This window comes from Sorex fumeus, unplaced genomic scaffold, assembly GCF_029834395.1.
Source record: "Sorex fumeus unplaced genomic scaffold, SorFum_2.1 ptg000037l, whole genome shotgun sequence".
Lineage (NCBI taxonomy): Eukaryota > Metazoa > Chordata > Mammalia > Eulipotyphla > Soricidae > Sorex > Sorex fumeus.
The window spans coordinates 616,314-635,981 of NW_026606094.1; the positions used below are offsets into that span (position 1 = coordinate 616,314).

At 40.5% G+C, this 19,668-nt stretch overlaps 1 protein-coding gene across 2 annotated transcripts in view; it reads left to right on the forward strand.

The window, feature by feature from the left end:
* UBE2H (ubiquitin conjugating enzyme E2 H) overlaps positions 1–19,668 on the forward strand; it is a 106,972-nt gene that overhangs the window by 44,330 nt on the left and 42,974 nt on the right. For both annotated transcript variants that reach the window (XM_056118100.1, XM_056118101.1), the window contains exons 2-3: positions 15,820–15,896; positions 16,403–16,477. In XM_056118100.1, the coding sequence (XP_055974075.1) occupies positions 15,820–15,896; positions 16,403–16,477 (152 nt within the window). The remainder of the gene's footprint in view (positions 1–15,819; positions 15,897–16,402; positions 16,478–19,668) is intronic.

The following is a 19,668-nucleotide window of genomic DNA, read 5'->3' on the forward strand; positions in this document are numbered from 1 at the left end:
CCTGCTACATCTCAGGGCACTGTTTTGGAGTATAAGTAATAACCAGTACTGAGCCTCACTAATTCTTTGATAAATTTACTCCCTTTTTATGTTGAGGAAAACCAAGGCACATAGAGGTTAAGTGACCTACTCTGAGCATAGCACTGTAGCACTGTCCTCCCATTGTTCATCGATTTGCTCGAGCGGGCACCAGTAATGTCTCCATTGTGAGAATTATTGTTACTGTTTTTGGCATATTGAATATGTTTCAGATAGCTTCCTAGGCTTTGCCGTGCGGGCCGAATACTCCCAGTAGCTTGCCAGCCTCTCCAAGAGGGGTGGAGGAATTGAACCCGGGTTGGCCGCGTGCAAGGCAACTGCCCTACCTGCTGTGCTATCGCTCATTTAGTAAAAGTAAACCATAAAGTTAACTTATGAAAAACTGAAAATAGGGGCCAGAGAAACAGCTCTATGGGCTAGAATGTATGCTTTGCATACAGGAGGTTCAATCTCTTGACACTGCATGACCGGTCCCCCAAGAACCACTGAGAGCCCCCCTTAAGTCAAAACAAACTACAGCAGAGGAAAAGGGAAGCATGCTATGAATGTGAAGGGGTATGAAAACTAAACTAATATAATTCACAAAGGTTGATGATCCGATGCTAAACAAACATGCCCTCTATGCATTCCTGTTCCTCCCTTGCATGTATGAAATTCTGGGCTCAACCCAGAGCATATGACAAGTAATTGAGCAAGTCGAATCAAGCTAAGGAGTTTGTTCAGACTTCTCAGATTCTGGATTTCCTCTGCTGTACAGTCTTCTCTGGGAAAGGATCGCCTCTTCCCCAGAGAAGAAGGCAGCTCTGGAGCCAGGGGGGGTTTGTAAAGCTGAGTGTCGGGGAGGGAATTGGGTATTAGGACTTAATTTGCTGTCCTGTCTGTCATTCCATAGCCTGTGACTTTTCAGTCCTGGATTCTGCTCTCTAGATAATGCTGATATTGGAATGTTAATTAAAGGAATGTTAATGATTGCTTTGTAACAGTGTCAGTCGGGGGCAGATGGCACCCAGGTATTGATCTGTCTGCCTGCATGTTGTCAACCTGCATATCCACGGGTCACCTTTTGCCATCCAGCTGCATTAACTTGGGGAGTGTAGCTGCCCTGTCCAGCCAAGGAGCAAGAACTGTGAACATGGAAGAGAAAACCTGGTAATGCAGATAACCCTTTCTGATGTGAAGTCCTTCCTGTTAGAGGAGAGACAAATTGATAGGCACACTGATTCCATGTTTGCTTAGTTTCTTAAGGCAATGATTCTTTCTTTGGGGAAAAATACTGAAAAGAAAAAACATGATTCCGCAGTTAATAATACTTATGTGACCATTTAGGTAATCTCAAGTATCAATATAACCAACAAATAAGATGTAGTTACAGTCCTGGATAGAGATTATAGGGCTGAGAGTGAACATCCTGATATTCTATAGTAAGAATATTGTCTGGCTATTTTGAAACTTGGAAATCCACTAACAAATATTATGTAGGCTGTATGGATGGTAACCACGATTCCTTTATTTTCTGTAAAACGTCTCACTTAAGTTTTAAGTCCTTTGTGGTATAGCACATACAATTGGAAGACTAACGTTACCCCTTTCTTAAAATATTTGATGAGGGATTCAAACCTGTTTAATCCCCTTGTGAGAATTCATTATTTTGTATGCCATAATGGCAGAGGTAATTTGGTAAAGAAGTTACTTGGAATATCAGGTTGTGGGGCTGGAGAACTCGTTCAATAGGGAAGGCGTTTGCCTTGCACACAGTTGACCTAGTTTGACCCCAGCACCCTATATCGTCTCTGGAGTCTGCCAAAAGTGATCCCTGTGTGAGTGTGGCCCCCCAAAACAAAGTGGCGCTGGTGATGATGTAGCTTAGTGGTAGCAGAAATGCCTTGCAGGAGGCTTTGGGTTCATTCCCTAGATACTCCCCTCCCCCAAATCAGTTTACCTAAAAAGTAAGAAATTAACCTCACATTCCATTTGAGACATACTTGAAGTCTTTAGAGAGAAAGGGAGAATATTATGTCTAAATAGCAATTGGATAGTGTTTAAAGATAAATTTGTTTTTAAAACTAATGCCAGGGCCAGAGAGTACAGAGGTCAGAGTACTGGGTTCGAAGAAATGTCCTTGCAGGTGACTGCGGCCACAATAATGGTTTGAATCCTGCCAGAAAAGTTACAGTACCAGTATTAGGTGAGGAGGTGACAAAAAGAGGTTGCCTCCTTGGAGAGTTGCTAGAAAATTCCTGTTGAACGACATTTGAGCACTGTATACCAAATTTTGGAAATTGCAAAGTGGAAAATGTATAACCATAAGGACTGGAGAAATTGGACAGGGGTAAGGCACTTGCCTTGCATGAAGCTGATTCAGGTTCAATTCCTAGGATCCTATATGGTACCCTAGCACTTCCAGGTGTGACCCCTGAGCACAGCCAGGCCTCTGAAATCCTTCCCTCTGAAATTTTTCCACCACACACACCAAAAAAACAGTTCAAGAAAAGGTGATGGGAGGATTGCTTTAGATACCACTCACATCTTAAAAGAGGGTGTTTTTTACAAGTCCCTACTTCACAAATTTCTACTTGACAAGAGAATGGGATGTAGTTGGTTGAAAGGGGTCCTTAGCTCTGAGCTTGACCCTCTTCACAGAGCCACCAGAGAACGTTTGGTCTCACTCTAGCACTGTGGACGGCCGACCTGTCCTGTTTGTCTTCATAGTGCAAATAAGAGAGAGGGAAGCCTAATAGTTCTGCTATTGGGATTTCTTAATCTGTATGTCCCTACTGTTTGGGTCTAGGTTTGGTTTTTGTTTTGCTAGGTAGCTTTGATGTTTTTTTTTTTAATTTATTTTTTTTCCCTCACATTGTTTAATCAGGAAACACTTTGTGAGAAACTTGGTTTTGATTTCCTTCCCATACTTCATAACAATTCAACCTTTATTTTTTCACTGTTGATGCATATTTGTCTTAGACTTTGAATAAAAAAATCACCCGATGGAAAATTAAGGATTACATATTATATATCTATATATTTGCATGTGTGTGTATTTGCGCCACACCCAGTGGTGCTCAGGACATGCTCCTGAGAGGGGATCAGGGGACCACATGTGGTGTGGGATTGGACCTGGATGCGCTGTGTATAATAAGATGAGCGCTTTCCCGCTGTGATTCTGTTTTGACCTCAGGATACTGTTTTAAACATGTCATTTAGTTGATTAATTTGTTTGATTTTGGGGCCACATGTGGCAATGCTTGGGCTTTTCCTGGCTTTGCGCTCAGTATTTATCTCTGGCATTGCTCCAGGGACCATTTGGGATGCTGGGGTCGAACCCAGCTAGGGAAACACCCTGTCTATTCAGTCACTCCTGCCCCTGAACAGTTGTTTCTTTTTTTTTTTTTTTTTTTTGGTTTTTGGGTCACACTCGGCGCTGCACAGGGGCTACTCCTGGCTCATGCACTCAGGAATTACTCCTGGCGGTGCTCAGGGGACCATATGGGATGCTAGGAATCGAACCCGGGTCGGCCGCCCTATACACTGTGCTATTGCTCCAGCCCCCTGAACAGTTATTTCAATTGAAGGTAATTATGACGGAATCTTTCTTTTAACATGTTCATGAATTAAATGAAGATGTAAGATCTGAGATAAATTTAAATACAACCTAAAAGTAAGGGCTTACTTTTAATCTACAGTTAAGTTTAACATGGTACAGATCTGAGAAACTACCGCACTTTTGTCTTTTCTACCTAGTAAAACTTGTACATTTGAATTGAACGAAATATCATTTCCAAAAACATATTTTGGAAGTTCAGAAAAGTTTCACCTTTTATTCAATAATTTTTCTTCAAAAGTTGTTTTTTATGCAAAAATATTTATTAGGCCAGCTTTCCTATTGTGTTTCACTGCCATATTTTCCTTCTTGTTTTTAAGATTTTTTCTTTTTTCCTTGAACTGTGATTTACAAAGTTATTAATAGAGTTTTAGGCATATAATATTCAACACCAATCCCTCCACCAGGGTCAATTTTACTCCACCAGTGTTTCCATACTCCCTTCCCAATCCCCACCCTCCTGCCCCCCTCCGCCTGTCAACTTGCTAGGCAGATCACAGAGTTCCAGTGGGTGCAGTTTAGGTCTCGTGTTTTCAGTGTTGTTGAGTCTGTGTTTTGGATATATGACTGCACCATTCTCCCACATCAATATAATGAAGCCTTGCTGCCCTGCTGCCCTGCCCGTTCACCTATCACTTTCTGTTCTCCTCTTCCCCGCCCCTTGATTTCTTTCCTGTTCTCTTCTAAACACTGGGGTCAAGGGTGATCTATCACTTCCCTATTTCTTGATTGTACATAGGACCCTTATGTGTTAATCATATGTATTGGGCTTGAGTTACTTGTCTTACATTGTGGCAAGAGCTCTGAGCTCTAAGGTCTGTCACCTGTTACTTGTATGATGCTTAAAATAGCTGCACCTCTCGTTATCACATTGCACACCTAATTTACAGTTAACTTTCACCTCACATTTCTTGACTTTCCAGGATTTTCTGCTGTTTTCTTCATATTGAGTCTTATTATAATATGTTGTTTCTTTAAATGCAACCTTTTTCCACTTTAAATTTAATTTCTTCAGACTGAGAATGTGGAATAGTGGCCAAGAGCACATACCTTTTACATGTACGATCAGTGCCTGCAAACACATATTAAAATTTTGTATTTTGGCTTATTTTCTCCAGGGATTTAAAACAAAACAAAAAAGACCCAACATGGGCCGGAGCAATAGTACATGCCTTGCATGCAGCCAAGTCAGGTTTGATCCTGATACCCCATATGGTCCGCCGAACACCACCAGGAGTAATTCCTGAGTGTAGAGCCAGGAGTAAATCCCTGAACATTGCCAGATGTGACCCAAAAAGCAAAAATAAATAAACTTTAATTATCTGTAGAAAGGTTTCTTTAAAAAAAATCGAGTTATTTATTAAAATAAACACAGGCAACTTGTAAAAGGCTACATGAAAATTCTAAATATTTGCCTACTTTTTTCTGTTTTACAAGTGGGATTTTAGTCAAAAACTAGCTGGTGTTTTTCATATCCCTTTAGATAGTTTGACTACCAAGTGGAGGCTATTGATAGAGGCTATTTTACCCGATAGCGATAGCCTCCATTAAATTTACAACAGTCATTGCTGCTACCTCTTAAAGTCTTCAGTAGGTAATAGAAACTGGCTCCTGTGGCAGCATAGGTACTCATTTGTTTTAGAATGCAGTTTTCCTTATGGGAGAACCCCCCACTTTTGAGTTCACATTCCATCCTGAGAGTTACCTGTAATTTTGCTTTCTATAGTATAAAATCTGAGCAGTGACCTTAAGTCTGTTCTCTTCTTTGCCCTGTGAATTGCTTTAAAAGAACAAGTCTGTGCTGCTCTCTTCCCTTCCAGTTGTTAGGAAATCGAAGTTAACTTTTTACTGGTGCCATTTTATGTTTGACACCAGCTCTACCTAACGAATACGAAGTCATCAATGAAAAAACCAACTCTTGGTCACTCAAATTGGAGATTTGAGGGGGAACAGTGTGACCATCACTCAAGAATAATGGTTTGGAGTTTCTTCCAGTTTTGAGTCCACATCCAGCTGTTCTCAGGAATCAGGGTTGGTCTTGTGCAAGGCAAGTGCCTCAACCCTTGTGTTGTATCTCTCTGACCCTTAGAACAATGATTTAAAAGGCCATGCTTGGACTAGAGAGAAAGTACAGCTGGGCACCCGAGTTCAATCCCCAGATGGTCCTGTGAGAACCACCAGGATTGATCCTCAAGCACAGAGCTGTATGCCCTGAGCACCACCAGCTGTGGCCTCAGACAAACTTAAAAGGCCACACTCATTGTGTATATATGTGGGTTATCTTTCCCTTATATAATTTGAGCAGTGGGGTTGGACTACACTGGTAGGTCATGCTCAGGAGCTATTCCTCGCTCTGTGTTCAAGGGACTAAGCATGCTGGAGATCAAACTGGGGTTGTTAGTCACATGCAAAGCAAACACCTGAACCCCTATATTATCTATCCTCTGCCTCCCCTTTTTATGTTTGAGTTTTAATGTTTGCTGTAAGAAATTGTCCTTGAGTGGCCAGTGAGATAATACAGAGGGTAGAGTGCTCTACTTATGGGTTCTTCCAGAGTGATTCCTGAATGCAGAGCCAGGTGTTAGTTTTGAGCCCTGTAGGGTATGGCAAAGAAATAAATTTCTCTTTGAGAGTACTGAAGTCATAAAATGCAGATTAGGGAATCATTGGTTTCTAGATACAAAACTCAGAAACAAGCCAGTGCAGAGGAGAGGGAGAAGAGACAACCCTGACTTGGCAGATAGCCCAGCCCTACTTTTGTGGACTTGGACCTTTGTTCAGGGAGCTCTGTGGCTTTGGGATCTAGAGACTGGACCACATATCTCACGGTCGCTTCCTGCTCAGTTTCTGTGACCCATTATTATTTTCTTTCCCATGTTGTTCATCTGCTGAATGGGTACCACTACTTGTTTGGACTTTATTTTTTTTATTAATTTTTACACATTGCTTTGCAGTTGTAATGTACTATATGTCACTTGAAGAGTGCCAAAGAAAATATTTCCTTTAAAATGTCACTGCTTACTGTGAATGATTCACATATGCCTTGATTAGAATGTCTGTGGGTAGGGATTATTAAACACTTAGCTTAAATTCTATTTTCATTGGGTAGTGTTGGGTAAAAGCTGTTTGGTATTTAAAATGAATTAAGTAAATTTTCAAAGTTAAAAAAATTTTTTTATAATATACCAACTTGTTCATAGTGCAGTTATTTCAGGCACTAAATATTGCAACACCAATCCCACCACCAGTGTGTCTGTTCTTCCACCAGTGTCCCTAGTTTCCCATCTACACCCCGGCCTGCCCCCTTGAAGGCACAAATTTACTTTATGTTTTAGTTACAACACAAAAGCAAGTGGAATGACCAAAACTTAGATCACTGAAAGTCAATTTGTGATCATTGTTAATACACAGTGTTTTCACTAGCGTCATCTGAGTATTTTCCTGGACTAGTTGGTGCTGGTTGAGCCTTCTGTGCTGTATTGTTTCTGCCCATGGAGCTCGCTAGTCTTCTGTGCAACTTTCTCATCAAATTTGCTGCGATCTTACTAGGCTGACAGTACCATGAAATTTGGAGATGCCTCCACAGCCACACTGTCCAGGAGCTATAAAGCTTGGTCTATAGTGTGACATACCCCCTTTTTAAAAGATGACATTTTCTTAAATATTCTCATCACACTTAAAAAAATAAACAACTTGGGGGGGGTAGATGATTTGCTTTTAATCTGCTGTAGCTTTTAATTTTGAACCTGGCTATGACAAGGAAACCATTTATGAAAATTGGGGCTCTTAAGTAACTGCTCATGAGTTGAGTGATGCGTGCTTTTAGATAGATAATAATTTATATACATGGGTTTTTAAATTTTCAATTAAAAGTAAACAAATGTGCAGTCATTAAAGAGCTATTTTTATTTTATTGCTAGCCTTCTGTCAACACATACTTTGAGGTACTTAACTGGGATTTGAGGTTTTTAGGAAAGAGAGCTCTTGGGCTGGAGAGATAGTCCAGCATGTACAGCTCTTGCCTTAAACGCGGCCTACTCAGGTTTGAGCCCTGACACCACATGCGGTCTCCTCGCCAGCTACAGTTGTGATCCTTCAGTGCAGAACCAGGAGTAAGGTCTGATGAGCACTGCTAGGTACTACCCCCAAACCAAAATGAACAAAAACAAACCTCCTTCCTCCCGCAGAGGGGGAAAAAAGTCTTATCTGTGTTTCACCTATTTTCTTGTTCCCAAAATTCTGTCATTATTTTAGCTATTTCCCTTTGTTTTCTCTGTTGCTTTTTCCTGAAGCTGGGTCATCTGACTTTATAAATCTGCTTTATAGAATATTTTTCAGGAGGTAAGAGCTTAGATTTTCTGTTTCTCAGATGTGCTTTTCTCTTTTCCTAATGCCTATCAGAAATCGTTTTTCATAGCAGACTTTTTTTTTTTTTTAGTGAAACACCATGAGGTACAGTTGTAGATTTACAATTTTTTGTGCTTGGGTTTCGATTATACAATGATCAAATACCCATCCCTCCACCAGTGCCCATATTCCACCACCACGGATAATATCCCTCCCACCCCCATCCCCCCCATCCCACCCTGCCTCTGTGGCAGGGCATTCCCTTTTGTTCGCTCTCTCCTTTTGGGTGTTGTGATCCATAGCAGACATCTTAATCTTTCACTCCTATTTGGGTGTCCGGTAGAGTAGAATCATAAATTCAGAAAGAGGAAAGTTAGGGGCCAAGAGAGACCAACCCGACAGCGGCTAAAGTGGCCTTGCATATGGCCAACCCAGGTTCAGTCTGCATATTGCTAGGAGTGATCCCTGAGCTCAGAGCCAGGAAAAAGCACCTTTGGGAGTGGCCCAAAACAACAAACAAGAAGTTTTGCTTAAACCAGCCTAATCAGTGGCTGACTAAATAGCAGTGCTCCTACATTTAAAAAAAAAAAAGTTTTGCTTAAGTACAGTGTAGCAAGTGTTCTATATATTTTTCTTGGAAAAAAAAGTTTGAATTCTTTTTTTGTGTCATGCTGGGCCTTTGTATATCTCTTACTCTTTTTAGCAATACTGTGAATGCGAGTAATAGCTCCTTCCCCACTCCCTTAAGAGATTAGGAAACAGGCTCTTAATTTATTGATTTTCAAGGTGACAAACCTGAGTTTTCCAACCGGGTGTAATACATTACCACTTGATTTTTTCCATTTATATTTCAAATAAAGGTAAAGGCCCTCCCGTTGATCGTCGATTTGCTCGAGCGGGCCCAGTAAGGTCTCCATTGGAGACTTTGTTGTTACTGTGTCTGGCATATCGAATACTCTAGGTAGCTTGCCGGGCTCTCCGAGAGGGGCGGAGGAATCGAACTCGGGTTGGCCATGTTGGCTGCGTGCAAGGCAAACGCCCTACCTGCTGTGCTATTGCTCCAGCCCAGTATTTCAAATATTGTGTGTTCAAAATGTCTCCTGCAGAAAAAATAAAACTTGTTTCCTGCTCCCATGTTTTGCCATTTGTAGTCTCACATCACCTGTCTGACAAGGCCAGCGCTATATTTAGACCTGACTTGCAGGCGGTAGCAGACTGTAATTATTTGAATGTTCAGTTTGTCAATAATGAGTCCCCATTCTGGACTGGGCACTCTGCTAGGGTTTGAGAAGGCAACCATGAACAAAAGTTAGCCCCTGCCCTCCTGGAGTTTGCTTTATGATAGGTAGAAAGAGGTAATCCCCTTACATGAAAGGAAAATGTATCACTTGGAGGAACTGTCAAGCTTGTGATTTCCTTGAGGAGGGTGGGCCCAGGAGGCCTAGGCAAGAGATAGTGAAGCTCCTTTGCTTTGTTTACACTTGGAAATTGGCCTGACCTAGAACTCTGTAGGATTTTTTATTTTTCTTTCTGAAAATCTTAGTACTAGTGCATTTTGTTGGCTGTATCTTGTCTGGGTAGTTGCAAAACCCACGAAATCTCCATTTGATCTCGTCCATCATTCCCATAGCTGTTATTTTAGGTAAGGTCTTAAAATTTCTGCTCTTCAGTTTTATCCCTCTTGATCACACTGTCAGTCATCCATAGCGCATCTTGGTTATCTTTGTCAGAGCACGATTGTGCTCCCTGTGCAAAGAAATGCTGACTGTTTCCCCACTGACCAGCTAAAATTTGTGCTTCAGGGCCCATTGTTTTCTGTTCTTGGCCTGCTTTCTAATGCTCTCTGGGGTCACTCATCAAAATAAAAAGGCACTCATCCCTGTTCTGTGCTCCCATCCAGTGCTTTTCTTTCTGTCTTTGCTTTAAAGTATTTTCTCCACCCCTGCACATCCTGGTCATGCTGCTCTTAGGCGCTGTATAAGTGCTTACCTGTGTAGTATACTCTCTGTTCTCTACTCCTAAACTGGAAGTAGTATTTCTCTATTCTAAACAGATGTCCCATTGTGCAGAGTTTTTTTGTTTTGTTTTGTTTTGTTTTGTTTTTTAATTCTGGTACATACGGCAGTGCCTCCTGGCTCTGGGTTCAAGCATCATTCTTGGTGGTGCTCAGGGCAGTGTTGGAAGACAGCTACCTGGGATTGAATCTGGGTAGCTCTACCTAGCAGGTACCCTAGCATTGAACTTGGACCATACACTTGAAGGCAGCTGTCCAGGACTAAACCTGGGTAGCTGCCTTCAAGGCTAGCACCTAAACCCTTGTATTATTTCTCTGGTCCCTATGGAAAAAAAAATGTTTTGCATTTTTTCTTTAATGTATGCATCTCTGGTGCCCTTGCTTTCGTTTAGAAAGCATGCTTGAAGATTAGTTTTTGTCTATGTCTTTGTCCTTATCTGGGAGGTGTATAAAATAGTAAACCAACTTCAGTAGAAGAGATGCCTGTCATCTTCTATTAGTCCTATATATTCTCCATATCTCAGCTTAATAGGTTTCTATTTATTCATGTGGAAAGATTTAAGATGTTAATTTGGCAAAGATTACAGTGAGTAAATCTGCTTGAACTTTGGAGGTACCACACACATGCCTATATTTTGTTAATTGCTCCTGCTACTGTATTCCTTTCTCCCAGATTGAGAAGGAATCAAACATGAATAAAACTGTGTTGTTATTCTTTATAAATAGATATAGTTCTTTGCTGGTAGAAGCTATTTTCCCTCTATCCTCCTACTGCCTTTCCTCACTTCCGTGCTTGCTTTTTTTCTCACTAGCTTTTATTTTTGTGTTTTATCTTGGGATGAAAGTTCCTCCTTTACCTATAAATACATTTTTTAGGGACCATAGAAATAGTATGGCAGACAATGTGGGTTTGATTCCCCAGCACCATTTATGGTCCCTTGACCCCACTAGGGGTGATCCTGGATTATAGAACCACGGATAAGCCTAATACACAGCCAGGTGTGGACCCCCTAAAACAAAACACAAGCCATAACATGCTGCCCTTAAACATTAAGATTTTTTTACCTTACCCAGGATCCTTTGCTTTTCACATAACCATTTTCCTCTATAAATTAAGCAAAAGCACATTTTTATTATTTTTCCCAAAGAAAATGTTTGTCATGCATCTGCCAAAACCATAATCATTGCCCCTTCATGGGCTTGGGTTTTTCTAGACATCCTTAAGAAACAACTTAAATTTGATACCTTTAGAATGTCAGCTGACAACGCTGGCCGAAAATTTGCTTTCAATATGTACTCTTTACTCACATCCAGTCAGTAATCATTGATGCAGGGCCAGTATAATTTCCTTAACACACTCTTTTATGTACCCACACTGGGTTATTCTGAAGCAGGTTCAACACACAAGATTTTAGTTTGAATTCTTTATAAACATCACCCAACATGCTATTTTTTATATGGTGATGATTTAGCAGAATCACTCTATTTTTACCAGGAAAACTAGGTAGTGACGCTAGCTGAGTTTCTTCAACTTCGAGTGGATTAATCTGCAGATTGGAAAGAGACAGGTCTGATGCTAGAACTCACCGAGACACACAGATTGCTTCTGTCTTCTGTACCCGAGAAGACAGAAGTCATGTGACTCCTGCTCCCTGGAAACAATGCAGGGAGGCCACCTTCTCCTGTTTCATAAATTCATTATCAGTCAACCCAGGGAACAATGCTGTCGGAAGCCTGGGGCCCGCGCCTGCGACATCAGTCCTGTGACACAGACCGCTTGGCTCCCTTTCTGGAAAATTCCAGGACTATATAAAAATCATTTCTAAAGTCCCGATAGACAGGTTTTGCCAAGAATGCCAGTTATCTCTGGACAGTTTGGTATTATCCTTTAAATATTAGATTGTGTAATCATAATGCCATTCAGGGAAAATAAGGTGGTAGGTAACTGGCATTTTAAAAGTGAAATGAACTTGATTCCTGGGAGTGATTAATCATTGTTCCACTAAAAATGATAATACTCCCTAGTAGTGAAATGCTAGGTAAAAAGCAGTATTTTGCGACTTGGATCACAGGTAAACAAAATGATGTTTATTGGGTTTATTTAACACATTTCTATCAGAACAGCATCTGAAGGGCATTTTAGATCTCTTCATGCTTTGAAACTGAAATTACTTTGAAGAAAATTTCTGGGTTTTTTTTTGGGGGGGGGTCACACCCAGCAGTGCTCAGGGGTTGGTTGCTCAGGGCCATATGGGATGCCAGGCATCAGACCTAGGTCGGCAGTGTGACCTGCTGTACTAATGCTCCACCCCCAACTGAAGAAAATTTCTGGTAAGTTTCCACCCACCTACTTGTCTGACCAGTACATCTCAGAAGTAGATCATTATTTTTGTCATTGTAACTTGCCTTCGTATTGACTTCCTTGGCCTTGACTTTGCAACAGAGGGTTTGCCTCGACATGGACATCAGCGGTCAAGTCATTGCATACTTTTTGTGGGCAAGTCATTTGTGGTGATGGAACAGTTTAATTTTTTTTTTTGTATGTTTTTGCCCCACTTTTATTTAAACAAGGTAAACAGGGCTGGAGCGATAGCACAGCGGGTAGGGCGTTCGCCTTACAAGCGGCCAACATGGCCGACCTGAGTTCGATTCCTCCGCCCCTCTCGGAGAGCCCGGCAAGCTACCGAGAGTATTCGATATGCCAGACACAGTAACAACAAAGTCTCCAATGGAGACGTTACTGGGCCTGCTCGAGCAAATCGACGATCAACGGGAGGGCCTTTTATTTATACACCGTGGTTTACAAAGTTGTTCATGGTGATTGGAACAGCTTATTTTTAATGCAGTGTTTTTCTTTCAGCTAAACTTAAATTCATTTTTCCTAGTGTTGGTACCATTTAAAGGCAGCGTAAATTTAGCACAGCTTCTCATTTTGCCAACTTGGTAGAAATTTTAAAGGTTTCATTCCTTTTACATTTAGCTACTCCTTATGAAGTGGACTATGAGAACTCTCTAATTTTCAGTACAATGTGTAATTTAAGACAGACTCAGTGTACTTGGAATGTAGTTTGCACCAGGGATAGAGGGGAAAAGCAGGGTTTGTTGCATTGATTTTAAATCTCATTTTAATATGACTAGTAGGAGAATCTTCTTCGGAAAGTAGATAATAACACAGTCTTAAATCCAAACAGATCACAAATTGGAAGGAACCCAGATTTACTGCAGAGGCTAGAAAAGATACATTTAATTTTCTAGAGATTTCCCATGTGAATAACTCATCACTTCCATTATTAAGATCAGTTGTTACAAAGATGTCACAGCAAATTCTGATGGGTAGGGCATACTGCTTTTACAGTTTAATATTGTAAAGTCATTTAACCTGCTTTTGTTAAAACTCATTTGTTCTTCCGTGATCCGTTCTTTCAGTTACTTAAGAATTTAGTTTTGCATATTTTTCTTGTCACTGCTTCGTGCACAAAGGGCTGCAGAATACTAATTTCAACCTTGCATGAAGTGGGTTCTAATTCTCTGCTCTGGATAAAATGCTTAGATTGTTTCCATTTAAAAGTTATTCTAGTAAGCATATTTAGCCACGTATCAGGATACTTTGTTTTATTTTTACCTATGTAACCCAAACCATTTTTTAATCATTTTTCAAAACTGGGAATGGGACAGCACACACCTTACAGGTTCTCCCCTCAGAACGAAACCCCTTTCCAGTTGCACAGTGCCCACAAGGGTAACTCCTATCCTAATTTCTGACACCATTGATTGATGTAACCTGCTGGAAATGTAGGGAGTGCAATCAAACTATGATCTCTTGTATCTGTTTCCTGTTCCTGGCTGTAATGTCTGAGATAATAAATTTATGGTGACCATATTTTTCCCCCGATACTCTGTTGTGTACCTGCACCACAACTGATGAACTTTTGGATTGTCATCTAAGTTTTGGATAGTAAAGAGTGCTGGGAATATTGTTAGAGGCGTCCTGGTAAATGAAGCTCACGCTGCCGAGTGGAGGCCCCACGTGGTCCACAGTATTCTAAAGCCTATATCCATCAGCAGGCCTTGGCTTGTTATTTTTATATTTTGGGTGGAGTAAAAAAGTTTTTATTGAAAGAAATTTATAGATGGGGTTAGAAGAATGGGGGGGAAGAGAAGGAGGGAAGAGAGAGAGAGAAAGAAAGGAAAAACAAATGAGGCCCTGGGCTATTTTTAAAAACAACCTAATGGAAGTAAAGTTTGAACAAGAGTAATAAATTAATTGTAAGTTTTGAAATCTAGTGCTAAATTTGTCTTCAGGAATTCTAATTTATACTCCTTTGAGCATTGGGTTTTATTCAGCTCTTTAATCTTTATCAACTTACAGGGGAAAGTTCTTTTTAATCTACTTTCATCAGTTGAAATTTTTCATTTTAATTTTGTTCATTTTAATGTTTGTCACTTGGCTCTGCTGGCTTTTTTGTTGGAGTGTTTATAATTATTAATACTTTGTAATGACTCCTAATTTTAATTTTTTTATTTTAAAATTCTTATAATTTTAGTTTGGGGGCAGTGCTCAGGGCTTCTAACTCGGGGCACAGATTGGGGCGCAGAGATCACCCCAGGGCTTGGGGGACCATAGGAGTTGCCTGTGTGGAACCTGGTCCCCTTCTAAGCACCTTACCCACTGTATTATCTCTGTGACCCCTTTGTTTTTGCATGGAGGTATTAAGTGTGTGTTGCTTGCCTTGCCAATCTTTCCCCCTCATTGTTGGTTTCTATTGTTGCTGTCCCTATTAAAGTCTTTTCTTGCCACTAAGATTATTTGTAAAGTCCTTTTCCTTTGAGGGCTTTTTTTTTTTTACATTGAATTTTGTGACTTGTAATTCTATTTCTTTTTGTTTTTGTTAGTGAAACTTTTTGTTTCACTAACAAGAAGTAGTGTCTTTGTAAAATTTTTAAACAATTGAAGCATATACTTTATCAGCACGTTTGGAGTATTTTATCAGCACGTTTGGAGTATTTCACAGTGTCAGAAGATAGCTGAGCAACAGGAGTTTAGTATGTCAGAGCACACATGTGTCATTTGACCAAGTGTGACTTGAAGCCAGTTTTCCTTTGCATGCTCCAGTCTTTATACCCCCCTCCCCCCAGGACTGCTGCACATAACCCTGAGTGGCCTCCAGCATCTCTGGGTCCAACAACACTGCACAGTCAAGCCTGAAAATGGAGCCATCACACTCATACAACTGGTTGGGTATTGCTGGTAGTGGTCCCTCAGCCCCCTGAACACAGAGCTCCCTTCCAACCTGCACGCCCCTCATCCCCACTCCAAAGAAGGATACTGAATTTATGTTAAAGACTGAGGATACAGGTTGGGTAAGAAAATACAAAGGAAAGGGAAAGCTAAGGGATTTATTATCAGTCGTGTGCCTGCAAAATGCGCTCTTGCTCCTTTTACCCATTTAACCCAATTAGTCCTCATGGAAATCCTTGAAATGGCGTTTTCCCCCAGTTTGCTAGAGAGCAAAGTCTCAGGTACTTTCCTCTAGATTTATGTAGTAAATGGCGGTTTGGGAATTTCAACCCAGACTCCTGCGTATTCGAATATTCTTTGTTTTTTGGTGGGTTTTTTGATCTTGTTGTCCTTGCTGGGCTGGGAATCATAGATTCTTTTCACAAGGATTTATCTGTCCTCCTAAAGTATCAGGATTGTTTACATTCTGTGGTCTCATGTAACATTTTGGTAGCATTTTAAATGGCATTTCTTGAGGCTATCAGTCATCATTGGTTGTGGGAAACACAGAGTCTGTGTAATTTCCTTTACCTTCCACCTTAGCATTGAGAGTAAACATGAGGTCACCATCCTGGGCGGACTCAATGAGTTTGTAGTGAAGTTTTATGGACCACAAGGAAGTAAGTACATGTATTGGTATGTGTTCTTCTACTACAATCTTTTGCTCTATTCTTTAATAGTCAGTGAAAGGATCAGAGAGGGTGGTATGTGTAGTTTGTGAAAAGTAAAAACGTAAACGTAATTGCATCGGGAACTGTGACCAAGTCGTGCTCTTATAATCATCCATTGTCAGTGAACATGAATTGTGAATCCTCAGCTTTGTTATGAATTGCCACATAATTGGTTTGAGAAGAGGGGGAAATGTTCCTTTTTTTTTTTTTTTTTGGTGGAGAGGGGCTTAAGTGAAATAAATGGCTGTATTACATAGTTTGATAGTATTGAACAATTTAAGGGAAAGAAGAAACTTTTAAATTAGAACTTTCAAAAGCATTTCGGAAGCAGTCAAAAGCAGTAGTGATTCAGGACTTAAAGAAATGAACTTGCAAGGTTTTCAGATGAGATTAAATATTTAATTTATAGTTATTTTCTGATTTGGAGACATTGATCATTTTCACTTTTGTTCCAGCACCGTACGAAGGTGGAGTGTGGAAAGTCAGAGTGGACCTTCCAGATAAATACCCTTTCAAGTCTCCATCTATAGGTATGTAACTGCCAGTTTCTCTATTTAGAGAGTTTTTGAATAAAGAGAATAAAGGAAAAAAAAATCTTACATTTTTTGGGGAGGTAATCATTCCAGAAATGACTACTTGGCTGAAAAACTTTTTGACTTTGGCGAATTAATCCATTACTTTTGGTGGGGGGTGGGGGGCTTCCAAGAGTAATAGGAGATGATTTAGTATACCCTGGCATGACCATGATAACTATGATTTTAGATTTCTCTCTTGGAGTCAGATTAAATAATTTTAAGGTTTCACTGTTTATTAAGGCTCTCAGCACTATAATAAATATCTTAAATCTCATTTTTAAATACCAGATTGTTAGTCATTGTTACTGTGTCCTAATTTCAATTTCTTCTCTGTATCCTACTTTACTTTTTTCCCCTTCAACTCTAGGTACCTAATAATGAAATCACCTTTTTCCCTTATCCAATTTTCAGTACTCAGTATAGCAGGGTACAGTAGAATAGAAACCTCAGTGGGTTTTTAAAAGATACTTTTATCTCTCCATCTTCCTTCTATCTTAATTGGTGTATTACTACCCAGGCACCCAGTGGCAGTTTGAGTATTGAAAGTTACACCTTTACATATTTTGAGATTGTGCAAAATGGTAGCAATATAGCTGACTGAATTTAGTTTTTTAAATGTCTCCTCTTGGGGGCTGAAGAGATGGTACAGCAAGGAGGACACCTGCCTTCCATGCAGTCTGCCTGGATTTGATCCCCGGTACCACATTCTTTGAGAATATAGATAGCCAGGAGTGAGCCTGAGAACTGCCAGGTGTGGTTCCCCCATCTAAATAAATTTTTAAAAAATTCTTTCATTCTATAGATGATTTTTAAAATGCTTTAAGACATTGATGGATTTTAAGAAATGAAATAAAATTGGAAAATACACGCTTTCATGTTGAGAATATTGCTGGAGTTCACACATCTGCAGTTTGCTTCAGGCTTATGTTAGGAATTATTGATAGATCTTTTCGTCTCTAGACACACCCATCCCTACTTCCCAACCAAAAGGGTTTTCAAAGAGGTGAGCCAAAAACATTGTTAAGCTTTATGCTTTGATTATAGGACCCCCACATTTCTAAGATAATACAGCAAAATTAAGTTAGTAAAAGACTAATTTCCATCCAAATGTAACAGCCTCTCCACCATCTGGCTTTTTTATGTAGTTTTATGCTGTAGATAAGACTATGGGGTGACTAGGGATGTTGCTCGGTTATAGAGCTCTCATCTGGCCTTAGTTTGATTCCCCGGCACTACAATAAAAAATAATCACAACTCTAGAGGCAGTTTTTTATACTTGGAGTCCTGTGGTTCCAGGTATAAAGGACTGATTCATTGTCCCCAGGAGTAACCCATCAACAGGTGTGGGCCCCTTCACTCCCCTCCCCCAAATAAAATTAATAACTAAAATTACTATAGAAAAGTAGTAACTTCTAGGGTTCATAACAAGAATAAACTGGAGACCAGACAGAGAGTAGAGTGGGTAAGGTACTTCCCTTGCATAAGGCCTTACCCACATCGAATCCCTGGCACCCCATATGTCCCCTGAGCCCTACGAGGAGTAAGCCCTGAGCACAGTTAGGCATACTTGTGCCCCTTCCCTCCAAAAAAGAAAATAAATTTATCATTCCCTCTTCAAGTGCCTTGGGTTTTCTAAATACATTAATTTAGGCTAATTTATGGATTTTTAAATTGGATATTTCCCTGTTGCTACAGCCCTGTAAATTTGAGTGATCAGGTGGTGAAGTAGGAAAGGTATGGCGAGGCTTGGAACACTCCCCGAGTACCTCTGACTTCAATCTATAAAGGTGGGCAGCCACCCAGCCCCAGTTCACTCCAGGGTCCGAGGAGGTTGATTTCACTCACTTCAGGAGGAAACTGCTCATGTCGTGGTTCCCTGTCCCCCATTTATTTCTTAATTTTAGGTGTTCTTTCTGTGTGGGCATATAAAATTTTATGAAATTGAGTGGCTTGTTCTTTAAGCCTGGTCCATGTCCAAATTATATAAATTCACTTGAATATGTGTCACAAATGTTAGTTTATTTAAAGGTTAAAAATTGACAAGCTTAGAGGCCAGAGCAATAGTACAGAGGGTAGGGTGCTTGCGTTGCATGTGGCCAACCCGGGTTGATCCCGGGTCGATCTCCAGCATCCCATATTGGCCCCATGCACTGCCAGGCATAACCTCTGAGTATCAACAGATGTGGCCCAAAACCAACCCTCTCCCCTCTACCCACCACACAAAAAATAAAATTGACAAGCTAAATTTAATTTTATTACTCCAGATTCCTGGTCAGAAAGGAAATGGTAGCTTATTGAAGCCTGGGGAGATCATTCAAAATGCTCGGTCCTCCCCATCCCTTGTTTCTGCCCGCGCCTTCTAGTCCCTGAGCACTACCTACAGTGACACCTGAGCACCTAAAACCTGTAGCAATGTAGGGAGCTAGAGTGATAGTACAGCAAGTAAAATGCAACTGGCCAAGGTTCAATTCCCAGCACTCCATATGGTACCCTGAGCACCACCAGGAATGATTCCTGAGTGCAGAGCCAGGAGTAACCCATCAACAGGTGTGGGCCCCTTCACTCCCCTCCCCCCCCATAAAAAAAAAAAACCCCAATGGCGATGCACACGTATATTCTTTAGTAACGTCCTTATTTCACAGACTGCATCTTCACATATTTTTTTCAGATAACATAATTCTTTAATTATTCTTTCAAGGGCTGGAGCGATAGCACAACGGGTAGGGCGTTCGCCTTACACGCAGCCAACATGGCCGACCTGAGTTCGATTCCTCCGCCCCTCTCAAAGAGCCCGGCAAGCTACCGAGAGTATTCGATATGCCAGACACAGTAATAACAAAGTCTCCAATGGAGACGTTACTGGGCCCGCTTGAGCAAATCGACGATCAACAGGAGGGCCTTTAACTTTTACCTTTTTATTCTTTCAAAGTGAAAATAAACTCCAGGTGTTATTAATAGTACAACAGAAGCCTATGTTAAGTTATATAATGCAAAATTGCCTAGGTTAATTTACCTTTATAATTTTTCTTTTGCTTTTCTGTATGATTTTAGAACTTGGTAAGATCTACAAATGTGTACCATCTTCTGTTAGGGAAGTAGATCAGTTGAAATATTTGTACAAACTGTCCTGTTTCCTCCAAAGGAAC